At 43.6% G+C, this 19,232-nt stretch overlaps 1 protein-coding gene across 2 annotated transcripts in view; it reads right to left on the bottom strand.

Annotated features, from left to right (window-relative positions):
* Positions 1–1,484: 1,484 nt before the first annotated feature.
* nova2 (NOVA alternative splicing regulator 2) overlaps positions 1,485–19,232 on the bottom strand; it is a 78,644-nt gene continuing 60,896 nt past the window's right edge. For both annotated transcript variants that reach the window (XM_023416083.2, XM_023416082.2), the window contains one exon: positions 1,485–3,452. In XM_023416083.2, coding sequence (XP_023271851.1) covers positions 2,430–3,452 — 1,023 coding nt within the window. In that variant the 3' untranslated portion in view covers positions 1,485–2,429. The remainder of the gene's footprint in view (positions 3,453–19,232) is intronic.

Consider the following 19,232-nt stretch of genomic DNA (forward strand, 5'->3'; position numbering starts at 1 on the left):
ACAACACAAACAAAAAAATTAACAACAAAAGAAACAACAGCATCTTCAGCAGCCTCCTGGGTCTAAAGTGGGCAGAAAACCTGTTGCCATGGGAGACCTGCAGTTTGCCAGAGGCAGAAACAAGCTCAACGAGCTCGCTGGACATATGTTGAAAATCTCTCTCCGCCCTTTACCTCACCGGCAGTCGAACGGTTGCTTGATAAGGGCAAAAGATCAGTGAGGCTATTTATCTCTTTTACTGATATCCTCCACGCTGCCTCACAAGCGAGGCTCGCAGATCCGGCAGCGGACCCCAGACGGACGACGTTTCCCTCGTCATGTTTCAGTGTTTCCTCTTACTCCGTGTTTGCATTTCTCAGTAGTACGTTGTGAGTCTTAAGTGCTCTTGCTTGATCTAAGTCTGTGGTTCGGGTTCATCTAAAGGGTTTGGAAGACCACAGGCTGAGCAGCAGCAGTAGTTCTTCTGAGAATTAGTCTCAGGTCAAACTCAATTATTTATTTCAGTTACAATTTTACATTGTAGGCGAACTGTGACTGGCATTTTACTACAGATGTAAGAGAGCGGGGATATTTTGGAGCTAGGATAGCCGAGCATGACGACCAGGCGTTTCAAGGTTAAGATAGCTGCTAAAACGCTGCACTGCAGCCTGTGGTGTGAGTGGTTTACAGATATCTTCCTGCTAATCTAGAGGTCTCACTGCAGTCTGCATCATAGATATGGTGAATTCCCTTTTCTAGCACCAAATATGGCATCATAGTGTTTTGTTTCAGTGTGTGTGCGTGTGTGTGTTCCCTGTTCTGCTCTTTGACTGGATATATAAAGTGATCCTTCACTGTAATGATCTTAATGCCTGGGGCGGCTTTCTTACTGGACTTAAATAAGACATATATTACACTATGTGACATTACTATTCATCTTTAAACCATTTAAATTAAAATAAAAAGATTCAAATCAAAAATAGTCTCATTTACATTCATGTCAACCTGAATTCACAGATTAAAAAAAAAAAAAAGAAACAACTGAGCTTTATATGGGTGAACTCATTAATAAATAATGACGATGGTGATGATTCCTATTGTAATAATCATGACAATATCATTAATAGAATGGTCACAGCAGACTGCAAAAAATGCCATAGATCCTGTGTGTTTGCCGCAGCTTGCACAGTATCACTCTCGTCGTTTCTAGGTTTCGCACTACGTGAGGTCATCAGCGTGCGCCCTGTCTCTTATACACATCTATACATCACAGGGTGTACAGGGCGGGTGTGCAAATGAAGAAACGCCCAGCTGATTCCCCCCATCCCACACCCCTCCCCCTGTTTCACCCCTGTCTCTTATACACATCTATACATCACAGGGTGTACAGGGCGGGTGTGCAAATGAAGAAACGCCCAGCTGATTCCCCCCATCCCACACCCCTCCCCCTGTTTCACCCCTGTCTCTTATACACATCTATACATCACAGGGTGTACAGGGCGGGTGTGCAAATGAAGAAACGCCCAGCTGATTCCCCCCATCCCACACCCCTCCCCCTGTTTCACTCTACCCTTCCTTCAAATCCCAGAAAGGGGTGAGGAGGAGGAGGGAGGTGAGATCATAGCAGGGTTAGAGAGGGGGAGTGAATGAGAAGTTTCGGGGGGGAGACAAGGATGTTTCTTCCCTCATACACCAGTCTGAAGTTTGCAGTCTTGCTCATTATAAAACCCCTGTAAAGGGGGGGGTGGAGGGTGGGGTAGGGCAGGGGACAAGTAGTGAGAGGGGCTTTGGGGGCAGGGGGGGGCATAGGGGCAAATCATAACTAGAAGAAAAACAAAAACCCTACGGGAGGGTGACGGGTGTGGGCTGAAGAGGGAGGGAAGGGTAAGGGTTGTTTCCATAAGGGATTTTGGGATGGGGGGGTGGGGGGGTGAAGGGTTGTACCCTGTAAATGCCAACCCTCCTCCTCTCCGTGCCCCTGCCCTTCCCTCCATCCCCCCACTTCCTGTAGCCTCTCAGGCAGTCGGCCTGTCTACATGGCATTCAGCTTTGTCCACATAATACACAAACGAACAAACAGACAGCTTAATTTACTAAACAAAACAAAACAAAAAACAATAAAACAAAACAATAAAAAATCCCGAAAGGTCAAGACGTTAAGTAATAAAACCTTATTTACATTTTACACATTTTTTTCTTGGTTTTTCAGCGTGATAACTCGCTCCTTCTCCCTCCTCGTCTTCTCAGCACATTTTCGCTTCGCGTCAAAAACTTTTTTTTAATAGAGAATACTGAAAACACGCAGAAGAAAACGGCGCGGACGATTCCTTCCAACATTCTTGCTCTCCTCTCCTTTTTCCATTCTCACTCTCACTTTTTTTATACTCCTCCCCCAAGCCCCCACTCTTTTTTTTCCTCTTTTCCTCCTCGTTTCTTATTGGCTGTCAGGTTTAGCCCACCTTCTGTGGGTTGGTGGCGCGTACCCCCTGCTCGTAGGTGATTCGCTGGCTGATCAGGTACTGTGCAGCCTGTGTGGCGGCCTGGGAACCCGTGATGGTCACCTTCCTATTCCGAGTTCCGGGGATGAACTCGCCTTTCTTGGAGATCTGGATCCTGGCACCGGTCAGCTCCTGGTACTCCACTAGCGTCTTCCCTCCTTTCCCCAAGATGGCTCCCACCAGGTTTTCTGGCACAGCGATCTCGACCACTTCCTTTGCTCCTTCTGCTAGCTTCTCCGTGGCCAGTAGAGATGATGCCACCAGTGGTGATGCAGCGCTTAAGTAGCCATTGGTGGCCCCTGTGGCGGCAGCCAGGGATCCCAGGGAGAACCCTCCAAGACCGGCTGCTGGGTGAGCTGCGCTGGTGGATGCATCGCTGGCGTAGGATGCTAATAAATTAGCTGCGGCGGCAGCTGCTGGATTAGCATTAGCTGCTACGGCGGCTAACACCCCTGAGGCTGCAGCGGGGTTCAGCCCCAGGCCCAGGGAGTTGGTGTTGTAGCCGTAGCTGGCCAGAGTGTTGAGGGCAGAGGTGATGGCCAGCAGGTCATTGCCTGAGAGGCTGGACATGGTGGTCGGGAAGGCCCCGACCCCTGCCAGGCCAGCCTGGCCGAGCAGAGATGAGGCCGTGGCTGCCGCGGCGGCTGCCGCAGCCGGCATGACTTCGGTCGAGTTGGCGTATGGGGAGCCGGTGGGGTTGGAGTTGGCGACGGGCCCTGTGATGTTGGAGTAGGAGATGTTGAGGCAGGAGGAGCTCTGTGGGTCCTCCTGGATCTTCTGGACGATGATCTCCACAGCTTTGCGGTTCTGCTCGGGCTCCCCGCTGATGGTGACCACGCGCTCTTGCAGGTTGATGCCCTCTGGCTTTTGGGATAACTGGACCCACGCCCCAGACTGTTCCATCACCGCCTTGACTGTAGCTCCACCTTTACCAATGATCAACCCCGCCGTGCTGTTGGGGACAATCAGCTTGGCCTAGCGAGAGGGGGAGGGGTGGGTGGAGGAAAAGAGGAAATAAAGAGAAAAAAAAATCATAGGTTATTGATCTGTGACACAAGTTTCATCATAATCATAGCAAATGCCTTAGCTAGCAAATAATACAAGCACCTGAGTGAGTTCCTTTATTGACTGGACAGTTAAATTTGATGTTATGATTTAACACGCATGACAACAACCGCTCTTGAACTGAAACTACACAGTGCAATGACAAAATTATGAATTATGTGATAAAGGCTTGTTGATGAAAATCATTCTTTTGTCACTCAAAATATAAACAAAAAAAACGGCGCAGAAATTGTTCGGCTCAAGAGTAGACGTTAAAGACGTCAGCCAGAAGGTCAGCCATTAAAAAAAGGACTTTGCCACGACCTGCTTTTCAGAGGTGGCCTCGAGAAGGACGGGAGACAAAAAGAGCCCAAGAAAAGATGCAGAGAGAAAGTCTGAACCACGTTTGAATACAGAGAGCAAGAAGGAGAGAGTTCCTAATGTACTCTGTCTGTCTGTGTGTGTGTGTGTGTGTGTGTGTGTGTGTGTGTGTGCGTGTGTCAGCATCAGCATCAACGAACACCACCTGAACACATAAAGAATAAAGACCTTTTCTTTTCGTTTCTTTGGTGCATAACAGAGAGAAAAGAGGAGAAAGAGATGAAGTGTGAGTAGGTGAGAGAACAGGAGACAAAGAAGTAGAGCGAGGTAAACAGAGTGGGAGGGAAGGATGGAGGAGAGAGAGAGAGAGAGAGAGAGAGAGAGAGAGAGAGAGAGAGAGAGAGGAATTCTAAAGAGGCTACTTGTGTGAAAAAAATAACATTGACTCCCAGGGGTCAGCGTTGCCATGGAAACACAGCTCCAGCATTCAAAGGGTAGTGAAAAGGAGTAAGGCATTGACACACACAGACAGACACACACACACACACACACACACACACACACACACACACACACACACTCCATGTCCAAACACAGCACACAATATTTCATTTCACATATTTTCATGTACAAGTGGTGAATTATTGTTGTTATACGATTCTTCATATAACACCAAAATACTAATGTATCGGTTAATGAATGAAAATGATGCACTTTAGGAAAGTGCTGTGATGAGGGTGATCACAACTTAATGTGCGATCAACCTCGTTACTATATATACTATATAATTATTGATTGCTCCAATTATATTTACAAGTGATCTTTAAAATGTGTAATTCTGTAAAAAAAAAAAAAAAGTTGTTTTATCCGACCAACAGTCTGAATTGAAAAAATAGAGAAAACAGATATTTTTTCTTGTCAAAAAAATAATGAGACAATTATTGATTAGTTAACTATTATTATTTGACTGTGTTTAAATGTGCACTTTGTCCCGCTGTCCAATGAGGGCTCTCTAAATATATGAATTTAATCAAAAACAAATAAAAATTATATTTTTCATTTCCAAAATACATTTGAATATTATTATCATAGGTGCATACATTTCTGGGGATGACATGACAACACTTTTCTTTCTTTCACTTTCTCAATTTTAAATGAGAGATTTAGAGGGAAAGCAAATTGAGCTGAATTTTGTTAAGTACCACGATCACTATTTCTCTGAGTTAAACAGTCACTGATCAGCAGGGCTCTTTCATTCTAAGGCAGCGAGGCCTCACTGTCAAATTATCTAAACAAACTGTCTCCACAAAACCTGACTCACTCCTAGAAACTGCAGTTTTGCCCTTTAACAGACAGCTGAAGTGGAACCCTCATATCTACTCTATATTTCCCTACTCCATCTGATAACATACAAGCAGATGTGATGTCTGCAGGTCTGGCCTGAGGTCTGAAAGAACCCGGTGTGTGCAGGTTCACTGCTGCTCCGCTGACGTAGGCAGTGAGTGACGCAACAGTCTGCTGCAGCACTGACCTCCACGTGCAATGAGAGCCTCCCTCTGCTGACTGGAAACAGACCGGGAGAAAGTCTGAGACACAACATTCAGCAGGAAAACTTTTGCTGCAACTTGTTGAAACAAAAATCTGTTACTTTGCTCCACAGCGCAAACAAAATGATAGAAATTGTTTCTGCAATGTTGTCTTTCTCAAACAAGGACACCTTCAGGAGATGTTATCGACTTCTGCTCCAAATTAGCCGCCTAGCAAATAAGTGTGTTTGTGCACGGACGCCACGCTTTCTCCTCTTAGCATTGATTCCACCCTCTGCAGAGCAACTCCCGACAAAGCTTCCACAGCTATCTCCTCTCTGCCTGAACCACAAATATTCATATTGAGAGCAGAAAGATAGAGTGTGGGCTGGAGAGAGAGGAGGAGGGAGGACTGAACAGATAAAAAGACTTGGCCTTGATAAAGAAAAGAGGACGATAAAATGAAAGAGAGGGAGGGAGGGGGTGATCGATATAACAAACTGGGAGAAAAGAAAAACTGATGCACCATTTTTTTTGTTTTCTGTCTGAGAAAAGGAAGAAAAGAAGAAAAGAAAAATCCAAACTGAGAGGGATCAATTCAACTTACAATAGAAAAATGCCAAGGCTATTCCAATTACCTTCCCGGCTTTACCCCCCACCCCTCCTTCCCTCCCCTTTGCTGGAGTTTTAAGCCGAACATCATCTGCGCGGCGGCGGCGGCCTTGATGCAGCGGTTTGTTGCCACGCTGCACAGCTTGCTCTCTGCACCACAGCTTTCAGTGAGGCGGAAGATGAATTTACATAGAAATAGAAAATTAGGCGGGAGCCGATAATACGAGCGACTTCAAACCTGCAGACAGCGTCACATATTCACTTCTCGCTGCTTCAAGTTGAATATTAGAGAATTATCTTTCCCCTGTGAGTGTTTGTTTGTGAGCTGTCTCTTTGTGGGATTAACAGGTGCGGCTTTTTTTTTCTCTCTTTTGTTCATTTGTCTTTTCTTTCAGAACGAGTGGAAGTTTGTAGTCCATGTCTATTGATCGGCGGGTTGTTAGTGTGAGGCACGTACACAGCGAGGCTCCTTCAACACGCCTGTTTACGCCCTGCTGCTATCAGAGGCTCTGCTACAATCTGCAGCCCTGTGTAGATTAATGAGAAGAGCAAAGTGCTAACAAAGTGTGAACACTGCTGAGGCTGAGAATCTTTATTTTCTGTTGAGCTCAACTTACCTTTAATACCAGAAAGCCCTCAGAGCTGGGGGATATGTTTGAAATCACAAGAATGTTTCATATAATCAGATTATCATATTTAATGTATATTTTAAATTGATGTTCAAACTCTTTAATGACTGATTTTTTTGAAGTCATGCTTACCTCAGACTCAGGCTATATACTGCAGTTTTACAGAGACTCCATGGTGGTATGATTAAGTTGGCAATTGAAAGTAACGTGGTAAATTCAAATCTAATCATAAATCAGTTTTTTTGTTTTATATCATCCGCTCCAGTTTTCCATACCGACGCTGTTCTAACCACTCCAGTATATGCTGGATGATTTATGATGACTTGTAACGGTTTTGATGAACATTCACACTATTTACTAAACACACGTGAACTAATATTCACATTTTTTGGGTGTAGTTTGGATAAAAGTCTCCAACAGATGGAAACATTTATACGGAGATTCCTCTTTTCCCCTTGATCTCCAGTCTGTGATTACAGCAGGGCGTCAGTTTGAGCTGTAAAAGGTTTGAAAACTGTTTGCCAACAAAAAAATCTCTCTCCTTAGCGCTCGTCGATGCCTTAAATTTCATTTGGAAGCCTAATTTTGTATCGGAAAATGTTCCAGCACATTTTTGTTTCGAGTGGCAGCGTTTTCAGAAGGGTTGTTTTTGCGGCAGGGAGATGAGCGGGCGGTGGGGGGTAAAAATGGAGACAAGGGATAAAAGAAGTAAGTGACAAGCAGCGAGGGAGGGAGCCGAAAAGATTTTACCCATGAGCCCTTTCATCCTCTGCACTCTGCACTGAACATTCTCTCTCTTTCACACACACACACACACACACACACACACACACACACAGTGTTGGTGTAGAAGTGGGAGGATAAACAGTGGCGTACAGCGATGTCTGATCCCTCCTGGCGCTAATGATCACATCTACCATCTTCCTATCCAACTGATTCTCTGCTAATGAGGTTCTCCGCTCGCCTCCACTCCTCCTCCGCCTGCTCTGCTTTTTCTTTCCTCACATTTCTCTCTTTCCATATTGTCGTTTTTCTCTCTTTCCATCTCATGTTTACGGGATTATAATGGTTTTAGACCTATCATTCTATATATAGCTTTTTAAACCTACATACTCCATCTTTCCTCACCCGTTGCATCATGGCGTTTTTTTTTTTCCCGCCGCAGTCTTCCAGTGCATTTCAATCTTTCATTCCTTTCTCTCTCCTCTGTTCATAAAACCGAACCTCCTCTTACAAGGTCAAACACACACACACGCAAACACACACACAATCCGCACACACTCAATCTGAAGGGTGTTTTTAATGTGAAATCATCATCTTCATCCTGTTTTTTTTTTTTTTTTTTTTTAGCTGACGCTGTTGGTTCGGCTCGCTCTAATGGCCAACTCAGTCGCGCAGCCTCCTACCTTCCCACAATCCTCTGCTCCCAGCACCTTTCTGCAGAGCCGCCACAAAGAAGAAGATTATGTGACAGTTGGCAGCATGCAGGCAATCGCTCCTACAGTGATGGCTCTTTCATGTTTTTTTTTTCTTTTCCTCAGCTGCTCTGGTTTAAGGGTCTTTTGAAGTTTTTTTTTCTACATTCTCTCATCTCTAGTGTCTCCCTTTCCGTTTTATTATTTTATATCTATATATACACAGACAAACATATATATACCGTAAACATATAACAAGAAGATTGATTTCATATTATATTATTATTATTATAGATATTATAGGCATATAAAATTACGCACATATATATATATATTATATGCCTTAAAAAATACATATATCTACATATATAGAGAGAGGAGAGGAGAGGAGAGGAGAGGAGAAGAAGGGTTTGGCATCCATCCAGCTGCTGACTAGAACGTCCTGTTGCTGCAGCTGCTGGGCTGAGGTCTTAGGTCAAAGCCAATCTCCTGTTCATGAATACACTCAGGCAAACAGTGTGAAGGAGCAAGGATGGGAAGTGTTGACTTCAGCAGGGATGCTGGCTTAGCAGATAAGCCCAAATCAATGTCAACAGCAGAGAGGGGCAATTTGATTCAGGAACAACTTGGAGCTAGTTCAGGGTTTGACTGTTGGTGCTTTATGGAGGCCAAAACTGTCAAATTGATAAGAGCTTATACTTTGAACCAACAGTCTTTATATTTATATTAGATATTTAGTGATTTCTCGGACTCAACAGTTAGGCCAACGCGGGACACCTTTTTAGATTGTTGATGCTTACATCCTCTTCCAGCTGAGCCACAAGTTTTGCTCTGGTCTGACGAGGTTCGACCAGCCTGTTGTCAGTGGGCACAGATCAGATGATTTTGCAGGAGCCTTGATCAGCCTTTAACCAGTCTGATCTGTGAAGCAAATCTTTTAAAATTCAAAAGGCCACGCTGCAGAGTGTCCTCATCATCTATAAGAGAAAGTTTAATCCCCTGCAGGCAGCTGTGCTCTCTTCATCTACTTCTGTGACCTTGCAACACTTAAACATCCTCCCTGCCCTCAGCAGAGACGGCTGAGCTGTAGAACCTCATGCTCTCTCTCTCTCTCTCTCTCCCTCCCCCTCTTTCTTGTCCAATAAACTCATAGTCTGATGAATGAACAGAGCGGACAAGAGAAGATGTTCCTCAGCTATTGAGCAGATTGAGGAGAGTTCCTCTACGAAGTTGCTGTGGAGTCTCTCTGTTGCTCTGAAGCAGACAGACGGACGGAGGCCGAGGGGGCAAATGTTTTGCTTTGCTTCATCAAAGCGTGCAGGTCCTTTTGTGCATCTGTGAATGTGTGTATGTGTGTGTGTGTGTGTGTGTGTGTGTGTGTGTGTGTGTTGGTTTTGCATAGATAAGTAGTAGTGATAAGCTAACAGGGTCCTGAGGTCATCGAAGCACGGAAATCTGAGAGAACAATGTCTCATTTAACAAACCAGGAAGCAAGCAAACTGTGTACAACCGTGACAAGACGCACACACACACATGCGCACACCGTTTTATGATCGGTATGTTTGGGTTTAACCTTGACGTGCAGATGTATTAACACACAGCTCATCTGGTCTCTGTCCCTTCTGTCTACATTCTGATTTTTTACGAAACCAAACTCTGAGCAGAACAAACAAACACCAACGCTGTCAGACATTTTTCAGTCACACTAAGCTGAAAATATTTCAGTCGGTGAGACGTCATGTTGAATAAGTTATGGCCCAGGCTCCACATGATTCAGTTTTTACTGCTAAAGATAAAAAAAAAGTTTTCTTTAAAATCTCCTGAGATGTTGGAGCTAGTTAAAGTTTGGCCACCGTGAGCTGATGCACAAAAACAGACTTCAGAGGATTAAAGCAGGCTTGTATCATTGTTTTCATTTGAGACTGGATCATCTCATCCCAAAGAGGAACAAAAAAATCCATGAGAACAGTTAAACTGCAAGAAAATCTGAAAGGTTTTTACTTTTGCATGCAGTCCTCAGATATTTTTTGATTCTGTGAGATTTGTTATTGTAGTTTAACTCTTCATGCAAACTGCACATTGATGTAAATACATTCACATTTTAATTGTTTGATTAAATCCCATATTTATAATCTGCTCCACACCACGAATAATCAGAAATCAAAAAGTGATAACTCTTCTCATTCCTGCTCATTCTCTCTCCTCTTTCTAACCCTTTCCTCTGCCTGTCATCCCTCCTTCATCCCTCCATCTTTCCATTCGTTCCTTCCTTTCTTCTTCTGTCTCTCACTATGTCGGAGCTGTCACGGCGGTAATGATGGGCCGCCCTCTCATCCAAACTTTGTGTCGCGTTCCATCCAGGTCACAAGGCCTGTCATCGTTGCCATTGAAGGTCAAACGCACAAACACACACACACACACACGCACACGCGAGCGAAGATACGCACGTACGCACGCACGCACACACAAAGACCCACATGGAGTCACATTTTCACCTGTATTCATGTGAAAAATGTGTAAACAATCCTTCACAGGCAGTTGTACAGAAAAACAGATAAACACCCCAAACAATACACACATGTTCTCTGAGATGTACACACATGCACGCACGCACACACACAACACACACACAGTGCGAGTGGAGGACATTGGACAACTGTTGAGGCTGCTGGCATTTGAACTTTGAAGTCTTAAGCAGGGGACTTCAGCTTAATCTTCCTCCTCCTGATCCACGGGCTTAGTCGCCTCTCTCTCGCTCTCTCTCTCCCTCTCCCACTGTGCCTCTACCTCGCTCGCTCCCTCTGCCTCTCCCTCATCACCCTGTCTGTCTCGATCTGTCTGTGTCATCCCTCTTTTTCCATCTCCCTCGCCGTCTTTCAGCTTTCATTCTCTGGCTCATCCAGGAGCACAGAAACCCCCCTGTGGGTTAAAAATAACTGTAGGACAGAAGAGCTGGGCTACAATGACTGACAGCCAGGGAACATGGTGTTAACTGGGACGACTATATACACAGGCACACACACCCACAAGTATATCAATACACGCTTGTACTGTATATGTGGTGCTTGTACACACAAAGATTTCACATCTTTTCCTGACTCCCTCACCAGGATTTTTTCTGCATGTTGTTCCTGCTGTGCATCGACACGGAGCTGCAGGGATGGATGTATTTTTGTAGGAAGTTAAAATCGCCCTGGTTCCCTTTAATGGGATTTTTCCATTGGCTTTTTGATTGTTGCAGGAAACAAGCTCTGTGACAAACACAAGTTCACGATACTTAATCAAATAATTCTTCAGCAGGATAATCTTCACAAATGAACACAACTTTATGATTTTTGAAGCTTAAATACAATCGGCAGAAGTAAAAAGCTAATGTTGCTAATGTTAGGCTACAAATGAACTGCACCACCGTCACATGACTTCAGCGTCACCATCACTAAACTTCCACCTTGTAGTTTAATTTAGTCCTTACCTCTTCTACAAAAGCAAGTAACAGTTTGTAAGAGCACGAGTTTAAACACAACGAGGGTGTGAAGGTGATGAGTATATCAGTTTTCATGTTCAGCGTGATGATGTTTAACGTCCCTGACGACCTCTGTAGTCTCATTTAGCCGCTTGTTAGCAAACAGCCTTTTTTTAAGAGACATAAAAGCTTTAAAACGATCATGACTGGTGTATTTAGTGACATATTTTATGTTGCTGAATAAAACATGAAAATGTGTTGAAAATAAACCCATTCAAAAAACCCACAGACTTTGGGACAAGGGAACCTGAAGTGCTAATATGCTAACTAATTTCCTGCAGCACATTATGCACACATGAACACACTCTTGCATTTATAATACATAATGTTTACACACAGACACACATGGCTTTACATCTGCATCTCGTGCTGTTGTAGTTTAAGATCTCCTGAGCGGATTTCCCTCTGGGAGCATTAAACTCATCATCATGAGCTTGTAGATATCTGCACATACACACAGCATGAAAGTTTACTGCGTGTGATTTTCTCGCCATCACAGGTTAAAGCGCAGAGACAAGTCCATTTCAAAACACTGGCACAAGCTTAGACAAAACGTCAAAATATTACAGCTTGACGCATGAAAAACGTTTGAGTAAACAACAGTTCAGACCACAAATCACGTTTTTTGGTGACTGCTAAACATTATGTGCGTTTCTCTTTAACTGCCTAAACGCTCCCCCTGGCTCCATCATCACGTCCATGCTGTGCAGCCAAGACTTGTTCAAACCCACAAAATCTGAAGTTTCCAAAGATACCAAACATGTCCAGCTGAATTCTGGGGATGAGTGCAGACAGTAAATTGATGCACAGTAAATCTAGAATTTTTCCACTTGATGCTGGATGTAAGGAAAACATCACGTATTGTAACTTCAGTGAAGTGTTGGAACGAGCACATGTAGAATATACTTGGAGATGATGCCTTTTGTTGACAGGAGAGTTTTCTGTTTGAACAGCAGGATCATTATTCCTAGTCGTCTTCTTGTCTGTCACATTAATCCTTCATAACCCTCTTTTTCTCTTTTCCTCCTCCCAGATTTATGAGTTATTACTAGATTATTCCCGACGGGTGCAAAGAGGAATTATGCGATTATATTTTGTTTTAACTTTTTTGAAGTGGTGGATGATCACTGATGTGCAGTCTCTGTCGGTGAAGGAGGAACTACTCAGATCCATTACTTAAGTAAAAGTGACAAAGTAAATATACAACTAAAAGATCTGCATTCATAAGTAAAAGTATCATCAGCAAAATGTATTTAATCTGTTTAGTGTTAGTGAAATGTAAAAAAAAAAGAAGCTATTTTAATACGTTATTATATCTGGCAGAATATTACACTTCTTGTATTGTCACTGTGCCACAGCTGGAAGTTTATTTCTGGTTAAAGTCTGATCGTAGCTGAAAAATTAAAGCCTCCTGGCTACGTTTTAAAATGAATCTTGGTCACAGTTAAATAGTAAAAATGTCAACTGACAGAGTACGATGATCTGGAAAACTAATCTCCAAACATCGACCTCCTGATACTGACTGTAAATCACTAATGAGAATATCCACTGATGGAATTTGTAGGAGGCCGCGTTGAGTATTAACATGCGTGAGACATGAGGGGGAGGAGTGATCGGTGCGATAATGAATCAAATCCCCCTCAGACGCATTAGAAGATCATACCTGCTGATCATTTTTTATCCTCCTCCACACGGCAGAACGCTCTCAGTCTGCTGCTGCATGTGAGGCGACACACACAACGCTTTCCTGGCAGAGGAAAGAAGAGTCCTTTAAAAAAAAAACATCACCTGCTGTGTCAAACGCTCATACAGCAACACTCAGCCATAAGCTTCTTCGATTGGGTGTCAAAATAAAGAGAATACAGTGTTACAGGTAAAAATAAAAACATATTACTCAACAACAGAAAATCTTTTTATGTAATGAACTGTCGCTCCTGTCTTTCTTCCTCTGTGTTTACCTCCTCTCCTCTCATCTCCTCTGTCCAGCAGCCCACAAGGAGAAAGGTCAAAAACACCATAAAACCTCCCTCCCCTCTGCTGACGCCGCTCCCCATGAGGCAGGACATTTTTTTTTTTGCATGTACATCACACCTGCTACAATTTTTGCTCCTCGTTTTTTTTTTTTTTTTTGCGCATGCCCCCCACAGAGACACAGAGCTACAGTCCAAAAAAAAAACCAAAAAAAGAAAAAGAAAAGAATGTGACAGGACGTGAGAAAGGAGGCAGAATGTCACATCTGCAGTTGATTTCTCTGTGTGTGGTTTTCATATGTTCAGGTCATTCGGTGCAGTCGAATATGAAATACAGCAGAGTTGGTATAATGCAGACACTCAATCATCTCCGTTTGGAGCAGATAAGAGGAACAGTGTGTGCGTGCGCGTGCGTGCGTGTGTGTGTGCGTGTGTGTTATTCTGCTGACTCAGCATGAGGCAGACACATTACATAAGAAGGTTTGAAAGCAACAAACTGTAAAACCCTGATCACAAGACGAGAGAATACGGCGTTTTGCCGGTGCTGTATGTTCTTTATTTATCGCTGCTGCCATGTGAGTTTTGATTGGGTTTAACTTCTTAAAGCAGCAATTATTGATATTTTTCATAAAAACAACGATGACGATACGAAACAGGTCATTCACAGTGATGAGCCTACAGAGAGTTATCACCTAAAACCCGATTTAAAACCCGGCTGCACACCACCTCTTCAGCACCAACCAGCAGACGGACACTGTTAGAGAGCAGCTGGTGAACACAGTTGAGCATTGAGCAGCTAAAGAGCCAGATATTTCCCTCAGGGGCTGGTGGAGACCAAAAACTGAGATAAAAGAGAGTGTTGGACAGAAACATGACTCCAAATGAAGGATGTTGTTCCATAACTGCTGGATATGGAAATGATTCTGCAATGTTGTGCCTGCAAGTTGTTTCTATTGTGCCTAAGTGGCCAAACACTCAGTTATTGCAGGTTTAAGTAAGGTCATTTCTCCCAGGCACAAGACAAATGATGTCATCCATCCGTCCGTCCATCCATCCATCCATCCATCCGTCCATCCATCCATCCATCCATCTATCCATCCATCCATCCATCCATCCATCCATCTAGACCACTGGTTCTAACAAATCTCTCGTCCAATTTTGCAAAAAAAAAAAAAATCTCTCCTTTTTCTCTTTATTAGCAAAGACCAACGTACAACAGATTCACTGAGACTTTGACCAGCTGAAATAACGTGAATATATATATATATACAGGGCAACATGAAGCTTCTGTCTGGTCATGTGATCTTTGCAAGCAGGTGTCTGCACTCAGCTGAAGAGTTGTCAGAGAAAGACGAAACGCTCTAACGCCACTTTACGATCACAAGCCGACCACAGAGTGATGAGTCTTCTGCAACGAGTCGATCAGCTGATCATATCGTGTCTGTCTAAGTAGTTAGAATCTCCCAGGTAGACTTTCATGTGTGTCATTAGAGTTATTTTTGACTTTAATCACTCACAAATGCTGAGAGCTGAACCCAGATGGATTTGATGAGGGATTTGAAAGGATTCAGATTCAATTAAAAAGCTATTGAAGGCCAGTGCTATTCATTATTTCCTCGATTCATTGATCGGCAACAACAACAACAACAACACAGAACTTCTCACTGTTGGTGTGTTTGACTCAGTTTTTGGCTGAAGCTGAATTATTTCTATCTTGCCAACTCAGTTCAGAGTCTAACACTCCCACCCCTTCATCATCTGACACAAAGTGAGCCAGACTAACATTTTCCTGACATTTATGACTAACTTCCTGTGCAGGGAGGCAATAACAGGAAGAAGGAAACAGGTGTTCATGCTGGAGGTGAAAGGTCACAGGAAATGGCTTCTCTCTCCTGCAGGAAGAAGTCAGAGGGAGCAGCCAGGAAAACAAAAAAAAAAGAAGAAAAAGACTGGAGTGGATGTGAGTAAATGCTCCTGTACTGTATCTGTGTGTGTGTGTGTGTGTGTGTGTGTGTGTGTGTGTGTGTGGGTGTTCATCTCTCAACGCTGCTCTTGGTACAACTGTACAATGTCAAAGTCCCGCTGCAGTTCTCAGTCTGAATAAAAGCGGGTGCGGGGCAGCGCCGGCCAAAAATAGCCCCAGAATAATACCACAACAAAACCACAGCCCATTTACAGCTGATCTCACAGGGGACGCAGCTCCTGCTCGGCAGCTCACTTCCAAACACCATAATGCAACAGTAACAGTGGAGAGGGCATGTTTTACTGTCAATATGAATACTGTATTGATTGCAGTAAGTAGGTGATGCCTCACTACATTACACATAAACAATATATGGGAGGTCTCAGAGGGCTTTGGCTTTTATGTAACGATCGCTGATGTTTATGTGCTGCTGCCCGGGGGGGGGTTTCTTCAGACTGGATTTATATAGTACACACACAAACACACACACAAACACACACACACACACACACACACACACACACACACACACACACACACACAAACCAGAGGTAAATGGATGATCACAAAGGAGTTACCAAAAACTTAGACCCGCAAATACGCTTCCTGTAGCTGCAGCCAATCATAAAGTGGGATTCATACGTCTTACTTCTCATACAGTATGACAAGAGTTAGACATGTGCAGGGGCGCCGGCTGCAGCCGTAACACTGTAGAAAACATAGAGGTTGTGTCTGTCACGTCACCTGCAAGTTAGAATTTGGATTTATTGCCTTCGCCTTCTCTTGTCAGTTGTTTGAATTAAAATTTATGCAACATGTAGGAGCCTGGGTGGAGCTGAGGTGGTTGGAGCTGAGGTAGGTGGAGCTGTGGAGCTGAGGTGGTTGGAGCTGAGGTGGGTGGAGCTGAGGTGGGTGGAGCTGTGGTGGGTGGAGCTGAGGTGGGTGGAGCTGAGGTGGGTGGAGCTGAGGTGGTTGGAGCTGAGGTTGGTGGAGCTGTGGTGGGTGGAGCTGTGGTGGGTGGAGCTTTGGTGGGTGGAGCTGAGGTGGGTGGAGCTGAGGTGGGTGGAGCTGTGGAGCTGAGGTGGGTGGAGCTGTGGTGGGTGGAGCTTTGGTGGGTGGAGCTGTGGAGCTGAGGTGGGTGGAGCTGTGGTGGGTGGAGCTGAGGTGGTGGAGCTGAGGTGGGTGGAGCTGTGGAGCTGCGGTGGGTGGAGCTGAGGTGGGTGGGCCATCAGCAAACAACACAGAGTGCTACAGGCTGAAAGTCTTGTCAGTCAAAGCAAGCCAGACCTACTTCTTGTGATAAATAACTGTGTTTGTATTTTGTATTTTCATAGATTGGTTTGACTTCACTTTAAAACAGTGCTAGTATCTGGTGGCCATTACAGGAACTGAACCTGACATCTTCCTACATTGGCTTCAATATTCAGGGACAAACACTGCAAATTAGCTCAGACTGATAAATACTATGATACTACACTGTATGTGGTTTAGGGTTTCCACCTATCCCATATCATACGGGATCGTCCCGTATTTGAAAATGAAATGCGGTCCCGTATTTTTGTATATGTCTGATCTTAAACAGCACCCTGCAGGAACTAGTGTGCTTATATTATACAATAACCAACATAGGTAACAAGGCAATAATCAGCAAATTGATTATTGCCTATTGCTGATATTCCATCCAGTCACTTAAATTTGGGGCTGAAGGTTGAGATTTTTGTTGAGTTTTTTTTTAATTTCATGAATATGATTGACAGCATCATTATTAAAATGTTGGATCCCTTACTTCTTCACATAGAGGGTGGCAACACTCATGTGGCAAATAAATGCTTGTTTATGTATTTCGAAAATTAGTTTAATTTTATGTCATTAGAAAATAGAAATAAACAGTTTATCATTCAGTATTATTAAAAGAAAAATATAGCAAATACAATCTCTAATGAGGTGTGAAGTGCTAAACTAATTTGTTTACATTTGGTGCATGAGTCAGTTTGCATCTGTCAGGTTTTGAGAGCCCTCACCACCTCTACAAACTCTGAATATTCAAACCACACTCTCCATCGTAACGTTAGAGTGTGCTGCAGTGTGAACACGCGTGACGATGCTTTACATGAGTGTGTTGAGAGGTGGAAACAAAAACAAACACTAAATAATCAAAGTCCTCAAGTCATTCAATAAAGTCTCTTCCTCTCCTCCTGTCCCATCAGAGCCGGTGAAAGAATTCATTCAGCTCATAAATCTTCTTCTTCTTCTTCTTCTTCTTCACTGGTCAGTTGTCCCGTCACGTGGCCTTGAAGCGCGGCGTGTTGTCTGTCGGTGTCGTCGCTGCTGCTCTGTTTTTCTTTCTATCAGCAGCTGCTTCTTCCAGCGAGGCTCTCTGTCACTCTGCAGCTGTCGGCTAACAAGAGTTCAGATCTGCGTCCAGCTTTCAGTCACCCACTCAGCCGGACCGACTCTCGTTCTTGGCTCTGTTTGCCCCCCCCCCCTCTTTCTCTATCTGTCTTCATGTCATCTTCCTCCTTGCTTTTCTGTTTCCCCCTCTTCCTTTCAGCTTCTCCATCCAACTCTCTTCCTCTCTCCCAACATCACAAACACCCTTCAAATATCTGCTCTCTCTCTCTCTCTCTCTCTCTCTCTCTCTCTCTCTCTCTCTCTCTCTCTCACCCAATCCCAGGGGTTACGCAGTAATGCCAACACCACATGCTGCAACAGCCGGACTCTTGACAAGGAGAAGATATTTTATCCACAACCCGAAATAGTAGACAATCAACGGCTGCAGCGCACTGGACACCAATTCATCTTTCACAAGCACACATGTGTAAGATGGTGTGTATGTCAACGTGTGTGTGTGTGTGTGTGTGTTGTCATGAACTCCCTTCCTCGGATCAAAGTGAGTTTGTGTTGTTTTGGTTACAAAACTGTTTCCACAATGACAACCATGCTTTTAAAACCCTGTGAGGGTCGACCAAGACGTCTTAAATTACCACCAGCTCACTCCCCTGACTTTAAGTGTGTGTATGAGTGTGTATGCGTATGTGTTTGTTGGGGTACTGTGTTTCCAAATATTACTTTTACATAAATTTTTCTTCCATATATCATTTCTTTTATACTATTGAATAGTTTTTAGAACCCATGAAACGACATGAGCAAAAGTATTTTTTTCCAAGCGTCTGGTGTGCAGCAGAAACTTTGAAAATAAATAAATAAAATAATAATAAAATAATAAAATAATAATAATAATAATCATTTCAGGAGCTCCATAAGTCTTTTTCTGTTTTAGAAACAATGGCAACACATTTGGCTGCTCAAACTACATCTCTGTACTGTACCACAGTGTTTCTCAAAGTGTGGTCTGGGTCCCAGGAACCCCCTCAAAGACCCCTGGGGGTCCCCAGCAAAGAGGGGAATAGTTTATTTTCACTATAATTGAATCCATGAGTAACACAATGGCAGACATAAGTTATTTTTACAATGCATTAAAATGTCACAATAATTATCTTATCATATTTGTGTGCAAAACATGATGTTTTATATTTATCTTTTTTTTTTTTGTTTTGTTGTTTTTTTTTCCTTTTGTTTTTTTTTTTTTTTTTGCTGAAAAGTGGTGTCTCTGAACGGTGGAGGTCTCTGTGTGTCCAGCAGGGCTGAAGAGGTTATTTTAATGTAGGGGTTTCTTTCTCTGTGTGTGAACATGTGCGTATCTGTGTGTCGTCAAATGCAGCACAAACCCATTTAGTCTCCTCTCTGACGTG

The sequence above is a fragment of the Seriola lalandi genome, unplaced genomic scaffold, assembly GCF_002814215.2.
Source record: "Seriola lalandi dorsalis isolate HSWRI2012SDOR001 ecotype SW California unplaced genomic scaffold, Sedor1 jcf7180002054560, whole genome shotgun sequence".
Taxonomy (NCBI): Eukaryota; Metazoa; Chordata; class Actinopteri; order Carangiformes; family Carangidae; genus Seriola; species Seriola lalandi.